Source organism: Beauveria bassiana, assembly GCF_000280675.1.
Source record: "Beauveria bassiana ARSEF 2860 unplaced genomic scaffold BBA_S00016, whole genome shotgun sequence".
NCBI lineage: Eukaryota > Fungi > Ascomycota > Sordariomycetes > Hypocreales > Cordycipitaceae > Beauveria > Beauveria bassiana.
Window position 1 is genome coordinate 534,266 of NW_007930851.1, and position 22,140 is coordinate 556,405.

At 51.7% G+C, this 22,140-nt stretch overlaps 4 protein-coding genes across 4 annotated transcripts; 3 read left to right on the forward strand and 1 right to left on the reverse strand.

The window, feature by feature from the left end:
• Positions 1 to 1,501: 1,501 nt before the first annotated feature.
• On the forward strand, positions 1,502 to 4,489 carry BBA_05985 (nitrate assimilation regulatory protein nirA; the record flags this gene model as incomplete). The annotated part of the gene is made up of 6 exons (XM_008601082.1): positions 1,502 to 1,819; positions 1,936 to 1,963; positions 2,104 to 2,455; positions 2,509 to 2,626; positions 2,686 to 3,242; positions 3,298 to 4,489. 6 exons carry the CDS (start codon positions 1,502 to 1,504, stop codon positions 4,487 to 4,489), a joined length of 2,565 nt encoding a protein of 854 aa, XP_008599304.1.
• Positions 4,490 to 6,185: 1,696 nt separating this feature from the next.
• BBA_05986 (uncharacterized protein) lies at positions 6,186 to 7,841 on the forward strand (the record flags this gene model as incomplete). Its single annotated transcript, XM_008601083.1, has 3 exons — positions 6,186 to 6,530; positions 6,788 to 7,000; positions 7,077 to 7,841. The coding sequence occupies 3 exons, from the start codon at positions 6,186 to 6,188 to the stop codon at positions 7,839 to 7,841; spliced, it is 1,323 nt and encodes a 440-aa protein (XP_008599305.1).
• A 1,562-nt stretch (positions 7,842 to 9,403) lies between these two features.
• Positions 9,404 to 10,084, reverse strand: BBA_05987 (uncharacterized protein; the record flags this gene model as incomplete). The annotated part of the gene is made up of 1 exon (XM_008601084.1): positions 9,404 to 10,084. The coding sequence occupies one exon, from the start codon at positions 10,082 to 10,084 to the stop codon at positions 9,404 to 9,406; it is 681 nt and encodes a 226-aa protein (XP_008599306.1).
• Positions 10,085 to 18,845: 8,761 nt separating this feature from the next.
• On the forward strand, positions 18,846 to 21,975 carry BBA_05988 (pumilio domain-containing protein; the record flags this gene model as incomplete). Its single annotated transcript, XM_008601085.1, has 4 exons — positions 18,846 to 18,857; positions 19,368 to 19,533; positions 19,672 to 21,603; positions 21,656 to 21,975. 4 exons carry the CDS (start codon positions 18,846 to 18,848, stop codon positions 21,973 to 21,975), a joined length of 2,430 nt encoding a protein of 809 aa, XP_008599307.1.
• Positions 21,976 to 22,140: the final 165 nt, after the last annotated feature.

Consider the following 22,140-nt stretch of genomic DNA (forward strand, 5'->3'; position numbering starts at 1 on the left):
CCCCCGCCAACAAGCAGAAGAAGTACAGAGAGGGAAAGAAGCAGACTAGGTAGGTAGTTTACGCCGGTATAGTCATAGACCAGAATCACGGCTAAGCAAAGCGGGAAAGTCCCGAGTCAACGAGGAGAGAGAGACTCAGAAGACAGAGTTTCCATTTTATGGGGAAGTTGAACGGTTACTGTGACATGAACTGCGACGGAACTGCACGTTTGGCAGGTTGTCTGCGTTACCTGTTGCGTACCTAGATAATACATGCATTGACAGCTGGCAGGCTGAATACAGATCGGTTCTTTTTCACCTTGTTCCATGTTTCTCTTGCTTGCTTGCTTGTCGGACCGTCGGTAAAAGATATGAGACAAAATAGTTGTATATTCTTTTGTAGGCCGAACCGCGAGTCAAGAAAATGGCAAAAAATGGCCAGCTGTAGCCTGTCAACCTGTTTAGTGTGCAATGCCAGGGCGTCAAGGCTGCATGGCGTCGAGGGGGGGGAGGTGATTGGACGGCAAATCTAGACGGGGGCTGTGAGGGGCGGTGGCGGAAGTTGGCAGCGAGCGGAATTAAGAATGCGCCCGTTTGCTAGGTACATACCTACCTATGTAGTTAGAATTTAGCAGTGCCTAAATTTACCTAGGTAGGTGGTAGGCAATACAACTGCCAGGGCTGTTGAACATCATCCTTACCAGGCAGGAATTCATTCCCTGCCTTTCTGTAGGGACCTGCATCTACCTCGATAATCTTTTCCATCATGTCCATGTATTGACGACTACTTCCCCAGCTCTCCTCATCTCAGGCTCTCAGTAGTAGCTCAGCACAGGTGCCCACTAGTTAGGTACTGCACACTGCACGCTGCACGCTGGTACTCGGCCTGGCTCTCGCCAAACGCCGCCCCAGAATTGGCCCCTCCTTGTCCTAGACCTTACCCCCTCTTCTGCCACTCAACCACTTTTCCTGCGCTGCAGCGGGCATCGCGCGATAGCCGGCCCAATTCGTCCCCTGCGTTGGCTGTCTTTTTTCTTTTTGCTTAACCTACCTATTCTCTTCTTCCAACCCCGATTCAATCCAATTCAAACGTCACCGTTCTGTCCCTCTATCCGCCATCCTCTCTTTGATTCTTTCACACTTGTTTTTTCGTCCATTGTTTGTCCTCGTTTCTTGGCTCTTTAGCCAGTTCTTGCTAAGCCTCTCTTCCACCTCTTCTCATTCACGCACTTGTTGCTCACCCTTGGCCTGGCAACACAAGTCTGGCTGCCTCCTTTGCAAATTCCGCCCTCTCCCCGCCTCCGCGGTCGTCTCCGCCAACCACCCAACAGCCGCACAAACTACAGGCGTTTGGTCGTCAGAGCTAATCACGACGGCCGTTACGACTTCCGGCCTTGCCTCCCTTCTTTTTCATTCGTCCTCGTGTCAGGGGCGCGCCTAGTCAACGTATACACGGCGGCTCCCTCTGCATATAATTATCATCCGGTTTTTCGCCTTCTGATGCTGCAGCGGACTGCCTTCCATGGATACTCCGGGCCTGATCGACGCTGACGCCCAGTCGTCCTCTGGCAAACAGCCATCGTCAAGCGAGTCTTCGCCCGCCGTTTCGGCGGCTTCTCCGGCTAGCAAACGCTACAGAGCGGCCAATGCCACTCCTGACTGCTGTCGTACTTGCAGGCTGCGCAAGGTCAGCTACGATTTCTCTTCGTTTCACCCCCAGTCCAGTCTGCAGTCCCTTTCCCGACATGCGGGCCGCCGGCGCCCCAGACAACGCCCGCTGCCGGACTGCATCATTCAGGCTGCTGTCAAGACCACGGCCATGGCGCCAGTTGTGCAGCATGTGACGCGCATTTGCTGACCTCGTCTTTTGTTCCATTCTAGGTAAAATGCACAGGCAAGTCGGCGACCGGGCCCTGCACTAATTGCGTACGCCTCGAATTGGCCTGCAGCTTTCAGAGCACCGACAATCTGCGCGATCCTCAAGGTACGTGCTTCAATATCAAACCGCCTCCCAACAAATAGCTGCCTGCGCTACACTTTTGCGTAGCGCATGCGCACACGATGGGTCACTACGGAATATCTCTAGTCAAACAAACTGCCAGACTGACAATTCACGAATTACAGATCGCGTGTCAAGAACAACTCCCAGCGCTAGCCACACCGAGGCGGGTACCCTGCGCAAGCGCGCACAAAGAGCCTGCAGCCAATGCCACTCACACAAGACAAAGTGTTCCGGCGATTTGCCTCGCTGCCGGCGTTGCGAGGCCAGCAATCTCATTTGCGAGTATACACCCACCAAGCGAAAATTTACCAGTGTTCGCTACAGCGCTACCAACGGCACCGATGGCGCACCCACCCCATCAGAGACCAATATTAGCATGCAATCTACCGAGGAGCTGTCAGCCAATAGCCCAACCACCAGTCACCTTCAAGGATATTACGTTATGCTCTTAGACCCAAATGTATTAGGCGCTGAGTAAGTTGTTTTCATCTCAAAGACATCCGCGAGTATGCTGACATTTCTTGCAGGGACAAGTTAATCAAGAGAGATATTGTTTCACGACATTTTGAAGTGTATATGTACTGTCTCTACTGGATGCCGAGTTTGGGCTTCCTTCACCCTCCTACAATATGGCGCCAAATTGACGTATGCATCTCTCTATTCTACCTCCCCATGTCATCCACCTCAAAGCTAATACCTTATAGGACATGACACTTCATCCAGCCAAGGCCGCTGCGATATGCTCTGTTACATGTTTCTTTGCGAATCCTGGCGAAGTTGGTCGTGACTTTGGCCAGAGATGCTGCAACCAAGTGGAATCATATCTTATTCGAAGTATTGATCGATTCTCGGAAGAATCCCTCATGCTCACCACTCTGAATACCCTTTTCAACCTCTTTCTTGGCTCCTATGCCAGAGTCTGGACGTGTCTCGGGATCGGCTCTCGCGTCATGGTCGGCCTGCAAGCGAATTGGGATTCTGAAATATACACAGGCCGCTCTTGGATCGAGCAGGAGAGCTTACGTCGACTAGTGTGGCAGAACTTTTACATGGATAGGCTACTTGCCGGGGGTTATGATGAGTATCTCGCCAACCGCAATGATACCTGGAAGCTCCGACTACCTTGCACGGAAGAAGCCTATCGCGGGAACCGTCCTGTGATAGCCGACCGCCTACATGACAACCCCCCTCTGTACCTCGAAAATGCCGGCTTGCATGCTTGGCAGCTTCGATTATGTGATTTGAGACACCGAATTCAGGTGTAAGTGTCGCCCGAGACTGCGCATGAGGAGTTTTGGCACTAATAACCATAGCAGAGCGACTAAGCGGCTGACACTCCCTCAAGTCAACGTTTCACGACCGGAACCATCCGCAGTCATGTCGGAGATTATGACTCTCCAAAATGAAATAGGATGTTTCCACATGTCGCTTCCGGCGCAATATAAGCTTACTGACCAGGTCATTGAGCGCATTATGGGCACTGAGGAGCGAAACGGCTACATCTACCTACACTCTCACATTGGTGTCAGCCACGTGGACCTGTATCGCTTTTCTCTGCCAGGTGTTCACGGCACTGCTCCAGACCTTCTACAGCGACTTCCGCGGGAATTTGTACTAGCATCGCAAAAACAGGCGGTTGCGCATTCCATCAGCGTCGCCACCTTTTGTGACGTGGTTCGACGCGAGCACGAAAAGCATCCCTCGTTGTTACCATTACGACTGACTGGGGATTATTCCATAACACACATGTGCACGCAGGCGATTCGCGTGCTAGTCGTGGCCTTGTGCCACAACTTGTACCATGACATTGCGGGCAAGACGACAAGCCCTCCTTGGAGGGGTATCAACTCGCGCGTAGTGACAGAAGCAGACATTCGAGAGATGATTGACAATCTTTTCAAGGTGATGGAGCCGTGGAGTCACATCTCGCGCATCACCAAACAAGCGTATGACGCCAACAGGATCATGGTGGACCACTACTACAAGACGGGCAAATTAAATGAGACTCCCAACGCCGGGCTGATTGAGGCGACACGGATGAGCATGTTGTCGGGCCCAGCTGGAGGGTCTATTCTAGGCAGCACGGACCAGTCTGTCAATGAGCAGTGGGGTGCCAGTGCCAACATGCCGTCATCGGAGGACGGTTCTCCGTATGGTGCGGTGAATCTTGGGTTCGAGATGGAAAACGGACCGCCCGGAGTGCCGCTTTTCTTAGAACAGGCACGTATGGCACCGCTGGAAGATACGGGACTTGGACTGTACGATGGTGACAACTCGTTCGAGCACTCTCCGCTTTGGGAGTTTTCCAAGGACATGAGCAAAGTGATTGAAGAAGACGAGCGACTGACACTCGATGGCCAGTATCGAGCGACGGCGGGCCGCATGTACAGCGACAAGGACGTGTCGGCGTACCTGCGGCACCAGCAGCGTCAGGTGAATGGGTACTCGAACAATTATGTGAATGGGCATGCGGATCCTTCGCGATATACGTACCCAGGCCGTTGCTAAGGAGAATTGTAGCTGTCAGATTTTCGTTTTGTCATGCAGTTGGATTTGTGTTGTTGATCTGGATGGGGTTGATATTCAGTTGATGCAGTCATGACTGGCGTTAAGGAGAAGGGTAAAAACGGGGTTTCTGTCAGGACCTTTTTGTCCTTGCTTTCTCTCTTTAAATATTGTGCCACTTATTATGGCAGTGTATACCCATGGAATGACATGTCGTCGCGCGGCATAGTACTTAATCAAGGATGGTGCAGCTGGCGAAATAGGGATACATGATGTGAGATTTTCCGTGGCACTAATTGTGCGGGGGCCAAGGTTGCTGGATTTTGTATGGTAGTAACATTATCAGCATGCATTAATAGACGGTGCGCTAATATCTTGCAGTCGAAGTTATTGTTGTGAGCGAGCCGTTGTGAGCGAGCCGTTGTGAGCGAGCCGTTGTAAGCGAGGTGTTATGCGAAAGTGAGTGGTGTGGGTGGTGAGTGGTGATTGGTGAGTGGTGAGTGGTGCGTGGTGAGTGGCCGACTGCCAGATGCGGCGGCGTTGGTGAGGAAGACGTGGGCTGCCAAGGATGGTGGTGTCTGGGCGGACAGTTGAGATGAGATGGGGCCGGGCCCATGGTTCGTTAACTAGCTCTGGGAGCTGTTACCAATTTCTGAGCTGTGAGATTTAGAGTTTTGTGATTATTGGGAGACAATGCCGCCACCAGCAACCCGAGCCAATGAGAGTGATGCAGGCCGATACATGGAGACGGGGCTGAACGGGCAAGACTGGTCATGATTCTTGCTTGTTACTGCGGTATTTTGCTACAACAACAACAAGGCCGTCGCAAGAATGACCGGCGCGGCAATTCGTTATTCAGACATTCGCTGGGCCTAAATTCCCAGGGAAGGCGGGAGATTTTTGCAGTGTCACCATGGGCATCAGCTTGGCAGCAAATTGGCAACGTGGGGACGAAGATCATACCGCAGTGGACCAGCCAGCTTGAGAGGCCAGCCAGCCCAACAAACAGTTCTATGTACAGCCCTACGGGAAATTTTCCTGGTAGGTAGACACGTAAAACAGGGCGCTGCCGCACTGCATTGAGTGCATTGACCGAGTGTTTTGCGACAAAAGAAATCATGAATTGTCCGTATTTTCAGACGCTTCTTGTCAGCCGCAGGCAGGTACGGAAAACGCTGCGCCTCGTCCCAATTCATCGCTCCAACCCGTTATACGAATAAGTAGAGAAGCCACACAACGCCACAACCAAAATTGGCTGCCTTCCTTGCTCCTTCGACCTTATTGACTGGCACCGGTACCTCTCCTCCCTGCCTGCTAGGTACCTACTTCTTTCTTGCCTCTTGCCCATCACGCCCCGTTTCGGTAAATAATTCTCCTCGTCAATCTCTCTTCTTTGACATTCTTGAAAGGCTACGCATGGGTCTTTGACCTTGTCTTCTGCCCCTTCACTCTCTTCCTTTTTTTTTTTTTTGGAGTCTTGCCCTCGCTCGCTCACTCGTTGTTCTATCCGCGAGTCATCGTAACGCGACCGTCTCTCCCCTTTTTTTTTGGTGGTTCATCTGTATTTTTCCGCTCTCCTCGTATCCCCCCCGCCCTCGCAATTTAAGCGACAGTCTTCACCTCCGAATACCGCCTTTCAATACGAAAAATCGAATCATTCCTCGGCGCGAGCGAGCGAGCGAGCGATCAAGCCCACACGATGCTGGCGCAGATCCATCGCAATAAGCGGAGCGCCGTTCTCGTTTCGGTGCTCTTCGTTGCCCTCCTCGTCTACACCTGGCACTCGCTCAACCTCGAATCGCTGCTGCCCGCGCCTCTGCTGCACGGCGGCCACAAGCAGGTGCCCATCGTCGCCGCGCGCATGCACGAGGTCACTTGCCCGGGTCCCATTGGCGAGCAGATACCCTCGAAGCGCATCCCTCTGGTCCGCGGCCGCAACGTCTCCAGCACCACCCACGGCCAGACCCTCTCCGTTCCCAAGGTCGTCGTCCTCATCTTCTACGGCCGCCGCAACACCGTTTCCATTCTCGATTGCTACCTCAAGGTACGAAGGACCCCCTAGGGACAACAAGAAGGAAGCGCGCGAGGCAATGATGTATTTGGTCCGTGCCGAGCTGGGTGCGAGGGATTTCTGCACGTGAGCCAAGGCTAGCCTCCTCGGCGAGGCTCTCTGTAGCTGCGTCCTCGAGGTTCTTCCTAGCTTTGGCGTCTCTGCCTGTCTCAAGCCCCTGCTTCTCAAGGACCTACGCTGCCGCTTCTGCATAGTCAGTGTGATTGATCGAAGCTGACCCTGTATTATAGCGCAACCTCGTCAGCAACGGCGGTCTTATAGACGAGGTCATTTGGTTGCGACGTACCGAGAAAGAAGAAGATCTCGAATTTCTTCAGAAACTCCTCGACTCCGAGAGCCGTTATAGCAAACGAGATGTTGATCGCACAGAAGCATCCGGCTTTGCCAGCGCCTACGACGGCATGGACGATGACACGCTATACATCAAAATCGACGACGATGTGGTAAGCACTGCAATACTGGCGATCTTTCCATGGTGCGCCTACATGTCAAAATTTTCCTTTCTAATCATGTATATAGGTCTTCATCGATGACGACGCCATCCTGTCCATGATCTGCACCAAGCTCACCCACCCCGAGTACTACATTGTCTCTGCAAACGTTGTCAATCAGCCCATGATCAGCTGGCTGCACTGGAATCTCGGCGCCGTCCTGCCGTACCTGCCCGACACCACGAATCCCTACCCAAAGCTCAAACCTGGCGAGCGGGTCGACTGGCGCGCCTCGACGCTGCCCGATTACGAGGGTCACGAAGAACTTGACATGCTTGAGTGGAAATCGCCTGACCAGAAGAAGCACAGATGGCTGCCCATTCGCAATCGCACAGACCACGTCCTCGATGGCACTCCTATTGTTCACACCGAGTATCATGCCTTTGGCAAAGGCCTCGGTCACTGGCAGATTGGTGCTCAGCAGCATTACAGCTTCTTTGAGAATCTGGAAAATAAGCAGCTTCACAAGTACAAGTTCAACATTTGGGATTTTCAGCTGAAGCGTCTCGGCATTCAATTCATGGTCGTTCTCGGCAAAGATATAAATGGCGCCAAGCCCATCGGCCAGGACGACGAGCAGCACTTTTCCGTCACCATGCCTGAGAAGACGGGCCGCGCTGCCGTGGCTGATGGTAGAGCCATTGTCGCCCACTACAGCTTTGGTCCGCAGTCCGAGCAGCTGCCTACGACAGATATATTGGACCGATACCGATCATATGCTGCCGAACAGATTTGTCGGAAGCCCATGCTTTGGTCACCCGAAGACGAAGTCCCCAAGCAGCCTCTATCATAAGGATGGGGGACTAGCCATAAGTACCTCAAGAAGAGGAAGGCTTGGCGCCGGCGAATAAGGCAAGACACCGCATGATAACGTGGTCTGCTTTGCCCGCAATATCCTTGACCTATTCATTCTGTCCATATATTTTAATCCATAGCGCGAAACCGGTGGCTTTGATAAAGGGAGATGCAGGCGAGAGTGGCAGTGGAAAAGAAGGACAGCGCATAGCAGCATACTAGCAAGAAAAGCCCCGTGGGCCGGCGCTTTGGGAGTTGATGTTTCTTTATTTTTCTTCAATTATCTCTTCTTCTTCTTTTCTTCACCTCTTCTTCTTCTTCTTCTTCTTTGTTTTCCTCGTCTTTCTTATGCTTTTTGACGGGTTAGGCTTTTCTATACGGGTTTTTGTTGGAGATGTTACATGCACACCTGTCTGTATTCTTTGTTACATAATGATTTAATCACATAAATTTTTCTTACCCTTTATTCTCCTGCTTTGTTTTTGTTTTCCTTTACACTTGTTTCCGGAAAGGATCGTGGCTTCGGTCTTCTTGACTTCCACGTACATCGGCCTTGACTGGAATGTGGGCTGAGGAAGGGGGGGTATTCAGGACCCTGATTGCAACGAGGAAGACCAAAATTCTCCGCGCAATCAGAGACATTGGTGGAGTTGCAGTTGCATAGGGGGTCAAGGGGGCAATCAAAATAAACAAACGGCGTCATAGCTACGTCCATCATCAACACGGCATACATTGGCGGGTGGTGGTTTGCGTAGGAGCGAAACCCACCTCACGTTGCACAACGTGAGCAAATGTGCCATGGCGAGCAGACAATACTGGAAATAGGACAAGACAGCCGAAAAAGCACATCGTTCAATCACACAGACAACGTATTTAAACCATTATACACTATGCCAAATATACAGCTATAACCACGTACTTGCCAAAGCCAGAGCCCAAGTCTGGCAAAGAAGAACAAAAATAACAACGCAGGCTGTAAATCAGTGACTAGGCTCACAAGTAGTTTGCGTCCGTCACAGGCCACTTTCTCTTCAAGTCGTCCTTGGTTTGAACACAAAATCTGTCTTGCTCTTCGTGCATACTCCGATTTTGCGCACAACCATTGCTGTCGCGCATCTACTCGACTCTTCCCAGCAGTAGAGCTTTCCGAGTTTGCAAGATGCAGAACAAACTTTTGAGAAGCACATGTGCTTTGATATCAGAAAAGCCATTGGGCGCCAAAGTCCTTTCCTCACATGTGTTGTGTTTAGGGTGTCGAAGCTTGCAAAGACACATTCAGAGTTTCGCAGAGTAAATAGAAGTAATCGATGGAAACAGTACGGATACCGCGCGCTGGTGCAGAGTGTCTCGATTCCGAAAGCAGGGAATTCCAGGAATGTGAAGAAGAATGTTCAAAAGAGAGTAATAAGGATTATATGTATTGCCGTGCGATGGCTGTTGTATCCTAGAAAGAAGAGTAATTTCGTCAAAAAAGTCGTCGGTGATGGTGCTGAATGTAACTGGGACAGAGTTGTCGATGCCCTTTTGTTTGTTCGCTCTTTGGATGATGATTCTTGCCGTCTATTGAAACAGGTTGTGATCCTTTTCCTTGAGGCCGCCAATTTTATCCATGTCAATGGACTGGAACTGGCCCTTGGCCTCCTTCTCATAGGCGGGAAGCTGCTCTTCTCGTACAGGTTCGAGGCCAACAGCGGCATTGTCGCCGACTCTGACAATGAGAACGCGACCGCTCTTGCGTTGGCCGTCATTGTCGTGCTCGTCAGGAAAGGTGATGTGAATTTCAGGTACATTATCGGGAGAGTCGGGAGGCGAGTTGGGGTTCTGCAGCATAGGCTGGCCATCGCGGCCAATGACGACGACGCTGGAGCGACCGTTGTGTTTGGTCTCAATGGTAAGGCTGTGCTGGAGCATGGGCTCCTTGCTGGCTTCGTTGTAGGTAGGCAGAGATTCGTTGCGAAGCTTCTGCATGCGACGGGAGCGGCGGAAGAAGTAGAGGGTGGAGATGAGGATGATGGAGACAAAGGCGAGGACGAGGATGGTGATGATGGCGTTGATCATCCTATCGGAGCCATCTTCAGAGCTTGAGTCTCGAGAGATGAGTCGACGGAGGGGCTCCAGGCCAGACCTCTCGTCGCGATCAATAATGACAGGGCGAAGCCCCAGAGCAGACTCGGATCTCTCAGTGCCACGTGCGGCAAGGTTATCGAGACGGACGGATGGTTCCATAAGGGTTGGTGCCATGATTGGTCGCTAAGATATTGAGACGAGATGTGCTCAATTTATAAATGAAGGACAGGTAGTTTGTGGTGGCTGTGAATTGAAGCGCGGGGTTAGTTTGACGAACAATTGGTATTGAAAAGGCGAATAGTGTGGTGGTCAGTGTGGGAGAATCGAGATAGTATGGTCGATATATTGAAAGCTGCATCATCGACGCATTCCTGCCAGAGCCAAGGCAGGCGGTGGTTGGTCGGGATGTGAGACGGCAGAACAAGGTGCAAACAAGCGGGAAAAAATGGATGTGCAAATAGAATGTGAGACGTACGTCAATGATTTGGGTCAGAATAATTCTTTCTCTTATTTTCAGTTCGAATGAGTGTCGTGGTTGGACCAGAGGTCGCGGGTGGCAGGAAGGATAGGACGGGCGCCAGCTGAAGGAATGAAGCTGAGCAGCACCAAGGAGTGGCTGGAGTTCTGATCAAAGAACGTCCAGTTAGAAGAGGAGAATGAATGTGGATTTATAGAAGCATAGCAGAGAAGAAGAAGGCGAAAAAAAAATGAGCGACACCTGAAAGGCTGAAAGGACGATGTTGTTTGTCTCGTTGAACTTGGGCAAGTCGAGCAGGCCTGTTCGGGATGGGTGAGGAGGGAGAAGAGAAGGGCGGAAGGGGTGAGTGAGCAGGTGACGGGCAGGAGCGGGGCTCGGGCGAGCCAGTCGGTGGTCAGTGAGCCCGACAAACTAACAATAGCAGGAAGACGGACGGCAAACAGGACAAGAGATTTTGATTTAGTGTGAGTGGTTCCTGATTTGCCACGGTCCTGATTGCCCTGGTCCGGGGTCTTGACGAGCCTCGTGAAGTTCTCTGATGAGGGCCGTCAACTGTCAAGTGCTGCAAAAACCTGCTTGCAAGCCCGAGCTTTGGGCACATCGACAGGAACAGGCTTAGTCGAGTCCCTCGGCTGCGTCTGGATTGGTTATTTGTTGACGGTGGCGCCCCGTCTGCCCCGCTCCCTCCCCCCCCCCCGGCCAGCCAGGTTGTTCAATGTCACCGATAATTCAGCGACGAGAAGCGCTGTAGTATTGCGCGATTGCTTACGGATTACCTTGAAGGAATTTGTTTGTCCATATGAACCAGGCATGGCCTCTTCAGAGGTTGAAACGCAGCCTGTATTCTTCTAGCAGTATGGACTTCTCCTCGCAACGTTTCTCCCTTCGCACTGCCACAGCACGTCGCCCTCCCCACAAACCAATTTATCATTGCACTCGGGCCCCTGAACCTCGTCGTCCATGACCGGGATGTTAACAAACACGCCGTGGGAAATGAGCATGGCCCCATGGCGACTGGCCCGCCCGCTCACGATTGGCCGGAACTCGCGCTACACGGAGTGGGTAAATGCAGGGGCCTCGCTCGAGTGGCTAGCAACGTTGAGCACAGCCAGCTTCCGAGCAACCCTTCAGGCACAGCCGCACAGCACGCGTCCAAATTCCCCTTTGTTTTGCCTCCTCCTCCCTGTAAATAATACTCCTTGCCCCATTGTCTCTCGACTATTTACCGAGCAGCGTCATCAAGGGACCAACATCTCCAAGACTCAAAACATATCACGATTGTCTTTTGTTCTGATTCCTTGCGTTCCAACTCTAACCTCGCAACTCGCAGGCAGCTATATCGGAGTAAAGCACATTGATTAGATCTCATACGCCCATAGTCGAGCACCTCTATAACCTCTATGCATTCGCGATCACGTCATCACCTTCCAAGTACCGGGCGCTAATAATTGTCCTATCTGGCGCAGCGAATTGTCCAAGAAACCACCTTCATCTGCGCCTCTCTCTATCTCGACTGCTGCATCGCCCCCAATATCTACTGGTATATCGCACTCGTTGATTTTTACATGCCGTTTTGACTCCATTCACGTTGCTTTTTCCCCTGGCCGCATGACTGCCGGCGCTTAAGAATGAGCCATTCACCGCCCAACCCGTACGCCACACCGCCATGCACTGGACCCTCTGTTTGAGTATTGCTAGGGACACAGCGACATATTGCTAGGGACACAGGTGCACGTGACTAAAAAATACCTAGTTTTATGTAGGAAACTATATATAAATAGAAGTACCTTTTAGCCCTACGCTGCCGCCGCCACTGCCACTAACACTTAGGTAATTTTCCCGCTCGCCGCTAGCGCTGTCGCTAGGTAGGTAGGCTTCTCATAGCCTATTAATACTCACTTAGTCGCTAAGAGAACGCCTTTTTCGCTATTTTTAAGGTATATAATAAGAGGTTTCTTCTACGGCTATAGAAGCTAGTAAGAAGCTCGTTAATTAATAAGTGGTGGTGGTGGTAGAGAGGAGGAAAAAGCGACCTGGGAAGGTACATAGATTATAGTAGGCGTGCACGCGAAAAGGTAGGTACCTCACATCACGTGCACCTGTGTCCCTAGCAATATGTCGCTATGTCCCTAGCAATACTCCTCTGTTTTACCGCCCCACATGTCGCTTCCAGCCGTTTCTCTCACGCTGCCAAAGATAGATCCATACATACGATTCATACCTACGCAAAGAATCAGAACAAGAGCAAGAACAAGAAGAATTGTGATTCTGCGGCATCTGTAGCAGAACTTCGGGCTAATTCTCCCACAAACGTAGATTTTTCCCTACCGCATTTTCGTCCCGACAAGCGTTTCACCTCCTGTCCCGACAACAAACTCCACCGTCGGCGTGTCAGGACCCTGAATAGCGCGATCGGGCGAAACCCCTTCCCCGTGTTCTTGGATGACGTTGACCTGTCATCATACATCGGGCACGCATTGATATACCTTTTCTCTTCTGTTATTGCTTTGGCTTTGGCTTTGGCGTCATGGAACGTTTATGCGAGGGGTATGTCGACGGACGAGGCAGACGGTACGGGTTCGACTTGTTCCTGGCCGACGCTCCGCAAAAGCAGCCAAAACACAGGAATTCAAATGCTGGACTCATCGGACTTTTCGAGAAGTTTGGGTAGCATATACTACGTAGCTCAGCACTACGCGTAATGCTCTCCAGCGTCTCGCTGCCATTCAGCTGCCACTTTCAGTCTTGAGCGTACCCTACAGCTAGTTTGTCCAGACTGGTCGTTTGGCGAACCCAGTCGCGATCATACTTTTGGGGGTGTAATGGCCATTCTTTACTAGTCAATATTGATTTGGTGCTGAACTAATCTGCAGTCGACTTTCGAGTGTTATCAATACCGCTCTCTGCGAGCCACGCAAGCAACGAATTCAACTTGTCGTGGCGAGAATTTACAGTTGCGGTTTATGGGGCCGTCGGTTTAGTGAAATCCAAAACCATGTTGGATAAAATACACACATTAAAAGCCCATCAATAGCATTATACACTCGTTCCTCGGCTTTCAACTCTATGACATAGCCAAGCTCATAGAACAACATGAGCGCGCCCAGCAAGCCCAGTACGGTTGTCTGGCGGGCAGTCTCAGCACCAACATCTACATCACATCCGCAGATGGTGCCCGCCTACACACAGAAATGGGCCTTCACAAATAAATCAGAATGTGTAAAGAGAGAATAGGGTACTCCCAATCATCACATGCTATTGTCAAGTCATGTCTTGGCTAGCCAGCAGGACGCCCTGACGCTAGAAACGCCGATAGCTTACAAGAGTTAGATGGAAGGGCGGCAAGACCTTGCCCCGTACAACACAACATGGAGTTGTTGAAAGAATATGGGTTGAGCCGACTGAAGATTGATGGCGCCAAGATGACATTCCAATCGATCCAGTCAAGCTCTGCGTGTGTAGTCCGTAGCCGACTATGAATCACAGTGATGCATTCTAGCGAGCTACTCCTGGCCTGTATTCCGAAGGTCCACCAGATCCTGAAACAAGAAACAAGAAACGGCCAGGAAACACGAGAAGAACCAATTTGTGGTACGAGTCGCGCGGGCCAGGTTCCCCGGAAGGGAGTATGATTCAGTAGACTGATTGCACGTTTTGAAGGTCGCACGGCTCGAGGTGTAACACGCCGTTTCCAATTTTTTTACACTTCTGTAGTAAATTGCAAATGCAGGAGTCACAGTATGTGAACAACTGTAAGAGCGATGGAAGGGCATATTGGGAGCGCGGAGTCGTGTTCAGACCAACGATGCAGCACTGTAGATGGGACCTGTAGCTGTGGCACGACATGCATCGACACTCGCGGGCAAAGACACCCATCTGGAGACGAATTAATAGACCTCTCTCCGGAGTCGTTGGATGGAATAGTTAGACGTAGCCTGTCGGTAGCTGTTGAGTCTGCACTACACCATGCCTGTGGAGTCGGTCGTTGTGGACGGGACGAACTGCTAGGTGGGTGAGACAGGTTTGTGCGAGAGGACGGGGGGAGGGGGGCTGCCTATGCAAAACTTGCATGCGCCCGAGAAACAAGTAATACCGGGCTGCTGGTTCATATTCAAGGTTGACGTGACACAAGAAAGAAGACCAAGAGAGAAGAGCGAACGGCGCGCGACGCCACAAGGTGTAGCAGACACTGATCTGGAGAGGTGATGATGTTTGATACGCCTGCTGCAAGAGTATAAAAATAGCTCTGGACTGTATAAATAAGAGGGTCATGACAGGCAGTTTCAAGGCGTCTGCACGAGACCAAGTCGTCATGTCTTGCAGAAGGATCTCGTGGGGGTGGGTGGGGGGAGGATGCGAGCGCGAGCGCGCACGACAATGAATATGAGGCTATAATTAGACGAAGGGGGGGGGGAAACAATGAGCAAGACGGAAGACACGGGAAATTACGAACAAACAGGAAAAATAATGCAACGACCAGAAACGCCATGAGCTTTGTTGCTAGTGAGAGATATAAACTGCGAGCCGTGTGCTGGGTGAAGGAGGTTGGATGAGATGCAGCGAGGAGGTCTTGTGCCTGAGTTTGCTAGCCTCGTGCGGGAAAAGAGCCGAGTGTGAGCATGACCTCGTATTATAGTCGAGGATATGTGGTGATGGTGTTTGTTCTGAGTTCGTCATGGGCGGCTAGTTCATGAAGGTGGGGGGGTTCCTTGCTGGGAGAAAGGATATCGGGAGGAAGAATATTGGGACGGGATTTTAATTAATATGGCTGATTGGAGGCTGATTGAAAGGAGAGCAAGCAGAAAGGGCTGATTCTTGGTGTACAGAGTACCGCGGCAGCAACAGTCTAGAATAACATGCGAGGAGAGGGATGAGGAAAAATGTGCGAGTATGTGGCTTTTTGGGGGCGGCGTTGGAGGCATTGCAAGCGGGCGTGAGAGAATTGGGAAAGAAAGGCTAAAAAAAAAAAAAAAAAAAAAAAAAAAAAGTTACCGATCGCGTCATGCAGACGCGCATGTGGACAAAGCCTTGCAAATGGCTCGGGACATCCTGGATGAGACTCGATACTCGATACTCGATGTACAAAGTACGGATATTCGTGTACATGCAAAACAGCGTTTGCCAAGAATAGACGGCGCCGTGCCGCGCCGCGAGAAGCCTCGAAGTTGGTTCTGGTATCAAAGGGTTTATTTTATTAAAGTGCCCCGCCTTTGCTAGTGCCGATTCTGGGCGTTCTTTTTTCCATTATAATACTTTTTTTTCATGATGATTATGCTCATCTATTTATTTATCCTTTGTTTGCTTGTTCGGCCCTTTTGGTCGTGGCGTGATGAGCCCAACTGTAACTCCCCAGCGGCGTGAGAGCAAACAAATGGGTTGATTGCTCATCCGCAAGTATCTGATTTTTTATACCTTGCTCTTTAGGCTGGATTTGGTCTTTTCTGCTTCTTTTTCTCCTGTACTTTTCCCTTTTTAACTCTTTATTTATTTTACTTATTTATTTATTTATTCATTTATTTAATTTTTTGCGCAAAACAAGAATCACACAGCTCAGCCGGGCGTACACTACCAACATCGGTCCGCGTCCCTTTAAATTTCCATAGCTGCTTCTTTGGGGCCAAATGATCGCTCTCCCTTGCGTGCAAGACTATCACTGGACGTGGTGGCACAATCACGCCCTCTCTCCCCCGGATGGGGAGGCCAGAGACAGCTGTGATCTAACAAGTAATTTACTCGGTACAGTTTACATGCGTGCAAGAACCCTTCCCCCCTTCCCCCTTGTGCATCGTCGCACAGATTCAAACTGCCAGTGATGAGGTCTTGAATCGATTCAGTCACAAGCCCACTTCTTCAAGGCCTCCCCCCCTCCCCGCCCTAACCTCGACCCTCTCCGCGGTCTGTAGGGGGCCGTGGCAGGTCATCATGGTCTTTAATTTTTTTTTTAGGTGATTATTAGGTAGGCTTTGAGCGGCGTCGATGGTTTCAAGCGGCCCGGTCGAGGCCAACCGGTCAAGTTGAATACGTGGTTTCTGGGGTGGGAATTGATTCTGTAACCATCTGGCTGCCAGACACTTCTTCCCACACAGCACGTTCGCGCCACCCCCAATCTGCCTCGACCCATGTCGTGCAGCAGCTGGCGTTGCATGGGGAGCCAGTTTGCCCTCGCTTCATCTCAAAGCAAACCAATTACTGAAATACTGTCAAAACTATCAAAAATCCGGCCGCATTGTGCTCAGCACCCTTATTATTTCTCGTTGCCCTTGCTTCTTTGCCTTTTCAGTGGTAGCCTTGCTTTCCTTCCGGCCTCTCCCACTCCAAGTTAGGCGCTCCTCCACACCTCCCTGGTGCTGATGAGGATTCTAAATCTTGTCTTGCCCATCATTCCTATCCGATATTATCCCTGGGCTCCGGTTGCCTGCGCCAGCATTCCGCGATCCCTCGCCTCGAACCATTATTGGCTCCATACTTGTAATTCTTAGCCTCGTTGCGGCATCACATTCAAGGGACCAAAAATTAAAATATTTAATCAGGGACAAAGGCAACACAGAACCAAGGGCCCCCCCCCGTTGCTCTAGTGTTGTATCCCGCGTCTTGTGCTGCGGGAGCTGTGGGAACTCTTGTCTTGCGTGAGCTCTTGTTATAATACCCTCCATCTCGTCCTCTCGATTCCCTGCTTTCCTCTCCTCTTTATCATTTGCTGCTTGCATCGAATCGAAGCAACAAAGAGTACACACGGGACAGATGATACGACACGCCGCATCGACCTGGAACTGACCGCGTACTCGAAAGTACCCTTCGTCTGTGATTCACTATCTGGTATATACTGCAGCCGAATTTATCATCTCTTTTTCTTCTTGCCCTTATCTTCCACTTCTTTCTTTCTCCTTTTCCTGTACATGCCGTTATAGCCTGTACCTAAATCACTCCATTATACACCAAGGTACATTCCGGCCTTTCTTCTTAATAAAGTTTATATCGACGCCATCAAAAAAAAAAAAAAACATCTCTTCCGCAAACGCACAAACAAGGACATCCCAAAACGGTTCATTTCGCATCTCACCAGAATCATCAACTCTCTTCGGGTACGTGCTAAAGTTTCTTTTTTTCCCCTCCTTGTTTGGTTTCCCCTTTGTCATGACGAATCGGAAGCGCTGCTTTCCCCCCTCCCCGATTATCGACCTACCTTTGTTCCCTTGTCCTGTCCTCGCCTCCCTCGAGAAGACGCAGCGCTGGCCAGTCGCAGGCAGACCATGCCTAGGTAGGTACCTGGGCAGGTACCAAGGGATCCACTGAAGCCAGCCAACAGCCCACTGTGCCGCCCTTGAGGTAAGCGTCGGTAGCGCCAGAGCCACGGCGCTTCTGCGGCCACCACGGTATACGCCGACACACCGCTAAAGAAACGCCCCCTTTGGTTGCCCAGGCGGCCAACAGTCACATCAAGTTCTCGTGTGAATTTTTGTGTGTTACCGATGGACGTTTTCTGCAGGGCTTCTTGCAAAGCATCTCCCTCCCGCTTCTCGGTGCTGTGCCTGTACCAGATCACCCCCCTGCCAGACTGCTGCACCAAGGTCGATCAGCCTTACTGCTTCCAGTGCACTGGCCCCTCTTTTTTACCTCTGCCCACTGAAAAGAAGACGTTGCGAAGAAAGCTCCATCAAGCGCATCCATCCAAGCGGCTTCAAGCCCATTTGCCCATTTGCCCTTTTGCCCATCAGCCTTCAGGTTGGCATCAAGTTGGCTTCAAACCATCAACCATCTCTCGCCTTGTCCTCCACTTTTTTGTCTTGCTGGCTGGCTCTGCTCATCACCATCCCGCACTCTGGTTGCGACACCGCCTGCGCCGCCCGCCACCGCTTCCATCATACTCGTCCTCTCCCACACTTGCATCACGGCATCGTTCATCAATTCACCACATTACCCCCCCTCCTCGTCGCATTCGCCCCTCTCGTCTGCCAATTCGATTTCCCTCGTTGCGTGTTTGATGCCGCTGCCCCGTGTCCACTCAGGCTTGTCAAAACACACTTGACCTCCGTTGCTCTGTTTTTTTTTCTGTTTCACCTGCTTGCTTCGCCCGTCACACTCGAAACTCTTGTGCCGATACACTTGCTGTGTATCCAAAACCCGTCGTCTGACAGATCGTCACTAGTTTAACTATTTCCCCCGGCCCACGTCGTTTTAGCGGTGCCTGCGCGCGATTCTTGCAAGCCAGTCGACGCCACTTTGAGTGCAAATCTGCTAGTTAGCGCATACCAGCTATCGACATCTTTTTTTTTTCTTTTACGACAATCATTGACATCAGTCACCCTCGTTGGGCTGCTTTAAAACCAAGCATATCCTTTGTGTGTGCGAGCCGGCGCTTCCACCACTTCCAAGTCTCCAGAATCAGCGAGTTGCTCGCTGTTTGTCACATATTCGTTGTTGATACAGATCGCTTTCATCGGCTACCGCAGCAACATTATGACTACTACTGTGAGTCTGACTCTCTCTTCCTCTCTCTCTCTCCCCTCCCTCCTTTCTCCCCTACCCCCCTCACACTCCTTCTATTTTTCACTGCCTCGAGTCAAGAAAAGTTCGAGTAATTCTCTATGCATTTACCTCTTCTCCAAAGCAGCATTATTTCCTCTCTTTGCCTTGAACATACTCCACACGAGGGGGGCTCGTGTGTCTCACTGGGGCCGTCCCAATACTAGTGGCTCTTAGCCGGGACGCCCACGCCCACGCCCACGCCCACGCCCACGCCCACGCCCAAAACCCGCAAGTCTTGAGTTTTGCCAGCCAAATTTCAAGCCCAGAAGTCGGCACCAGCGCCAGGGTGGCCTGGGCCTCGCCTCCTCATCCCCACGCTTGACGCAGCGCAGTCTTTTGTCTTTGATCAACGTCTTTTTTTCTTCCTTCTTCCTCGTCGCCTTTCTCATTTTCCTCCCTCATCATTTCTCGACTTTTGCTGTTCATCTCAAACTTCTAACAACCCCCAAATAGGCGCGGACGAGGGCCTTCCCACCTTTGACCATGCCTACCGGCCCCAACGATAAGGCCCAGCAGCCTCTGGGCTCTGGCTACGCAAGCTCAAATCTCTACCCGAACAAGAATATCTGGAATACCTCACTTCACAATGGCAGGGAGCGCTCCGCGGTCGTCCCCGAAGGTATGTCATCACTTCTTTGCCTTGACAACTTGTTTTTCCTTGGCCATCAATTGTGCATCCCGTCGACTCGGCACCCTCGTCGAAAATATTTTCCTTAGCCTCTTGGTCGTACCTTGTCATACTAACCTGCCATCGCAGCGCCGGACGAGAGTCCCACAGGTTGCAGCGCTCTCAACGTAAACTCTGAAGCCGATGTCTGGTCTCCCAATCCATGGAACCATGATCACCCTCCCCGCTCCGTCAGCAATTCGCCCAACCGAGCTCGCGAAGCCGTTCTTACCAACGGCGCCGCCTTCTTCGACCACTCCCATCCTGCCATTGGTATCAAGAAGTCCGCTTTTGATAACGACAGTTTCACCGTTCCCTACCCGACTCAGAAGCGCGCCCCTCACGCCGGCTTTGATACCCTGGCCGCCTTCGCTCCCCGCGACGACGACCTTCCTCCCTCGCGCCAGACTCAGGGCTCGCCTGCCTTTGCCGACCTATACCCTGGTCATGCCCACAGCAACTCGGTCCATTCTCGCGGCGTCTCGAGCCATGGCTCTTCTCTCTCCAACGCCAATCAGCGCGCCTTTACATACAATACCAAGGCTGAAGACGAAATTACCGCCCAGTTCACTCGTCGCATGAACCTCGATTCGCATCCCGCCGCTTCCTTCAATCCTGCCTCGCAGCCCTTCCAGCTCGACCCCGGCTCCCAGCCATGGATGGCTGAAAGTGCCTCCCGCTATGGAGGCGCCTTCAACTATCCGCCAGCTGAAGCTATTGGCTCCCACGTCTCTGCCATGAGGCGCGGCTCCATCGATAGGATCACTCCCTCGCCCACATACCGCTTGGAGCCTGGCGCCAGCCCTCGCAGCGCCCACGCCATCACTTCTGATGTCTGGGGTGGCGCCCGTCCCTCCTCTCGCGATCCCCGCACTGCTGACATTGAGCGCCGCCTGCAGTCGCACCAGTACCCTCCCGCCTATCCTGGAGCCTTCTACGGCGGCCAGTATACCTATGCACCCATTCCGGCTCAGTACGCTCCCAACTTTGACCCGTACTCGCAAAACTATCGCCACCCTGCGCTCTCGGGCTACCCCCTTCCTCCCCTGCCCTCTGCTTATGCTCCTAACGGCGGCATCCAGTCTGCGCGATCCTCGCGCGAGCAGGATCCCTCCAAGGCTGTACGCAGCTACCTTTTGGAGGAGTTCCGTCAGAGCAACAAATCAAACAAGCGATATGAGCTCAAGGACATTTACAGCTACGTTGTAGAGTTCAGTGGTGACCAGCATGGGTCCCGATTCATCCAGCAGAAGCTCGAGACCGCCAACAGTGACGAAAAGGAACAAGTCTTCCGCGAGATCGAGCCTAATGCGATCCAGCTGATGAAGGACGTTTTTGGCAATTACGTTGTCCAAAAGTTTTTTGAGCACGGTAACCAGGTCCAGAAAAAGATATTGGCCGAGAAGATGCGAGGCAAGGTTGTCGACCTTTCAGTTCAGGTGTATGCTTGTCGAGTAGTTCAAAAAGCTCTCGAGCATGTTCTTGTTGAGCAGCAGGCTGAACTGACCAAGGAGTTGAGCCCCGACATCATTCGCGTCATTCGCGACCAGAATGGCAACCACGTCATCCAGAAGATCATTGAGCTCGTTCCCCGACAGTACATCGACTTCATCATGGATGCTCTTCGTGGGCAAGTCACCGGCCTCGCCTCTCACACCTACGGATGCCGTGTTATTCAGCGAATGCTCGAGTACGGTACCGAGACTGACAAGCTTGAGATTATGACTGAGCTGCATGCGTCTGCGCAGATTCTGATTACTGACCAGTATGGCAATTACGTCGCGCAGCACGTCATCCAGAACGGCAAGCCCGAGGACCGCGACAAGCTAATTCAGCTTGTCATGTCCCAGTTGCTTACGCTTTCCAAGCACAAGTTCGCCTCTAACGTTGTGGAGAAGTGTATCGAACATGGCACCCCCGCACAGCGCTCTGCTATCCGTGAGCAGCTCACTACCGTTGTTTCCGACGGTTCCAGCCCACTCCAACTTATGATGCGCGACCAGTATGGCAACTATGTCATCCGTAAGCAGTCTTTTCTACTCATTTTTCCCAAACGCAAACTAATCTTGCTTAGAAAAGCTTTTGGGCCAGCTGCACGGCGCCGAGAAGGAGATTCTTGTCGACGAGATCAAGCCTCAGTTTTTTTCGCTCAAGAAGAACGGCGCTTCTCGCCAGCTTCAGGCTCTCGAGAAACTCTTGGGACTAGGCAGTCGCGGTGAAGGTGACCACTCGGCCACGCCCACCCCTGCCTTGACCAACGAAACCAGCAGCCCGCAGACCAGCAGCCCACCAAGCACTCACGTTAGTGCCGTTGGTTTGGTCTCGGCTGATGCATCTAGCAAGGCATCCACCGTGACCGCCGGGGATGTCCAGGTGCACGAAGAGGAAGCTTGAAGAAGACACATAGACTCACGACGACTTTATACCCCTTGGAACAAGTACACTCGATGGTACACGTCTACGACATTTTAATACGCCAAGGGCAGAGGGAACGAAGCTCGCTCATGTCCATACCCTCTTGCCGATTTCACAACTGCACATTATTCAGAACAACACATT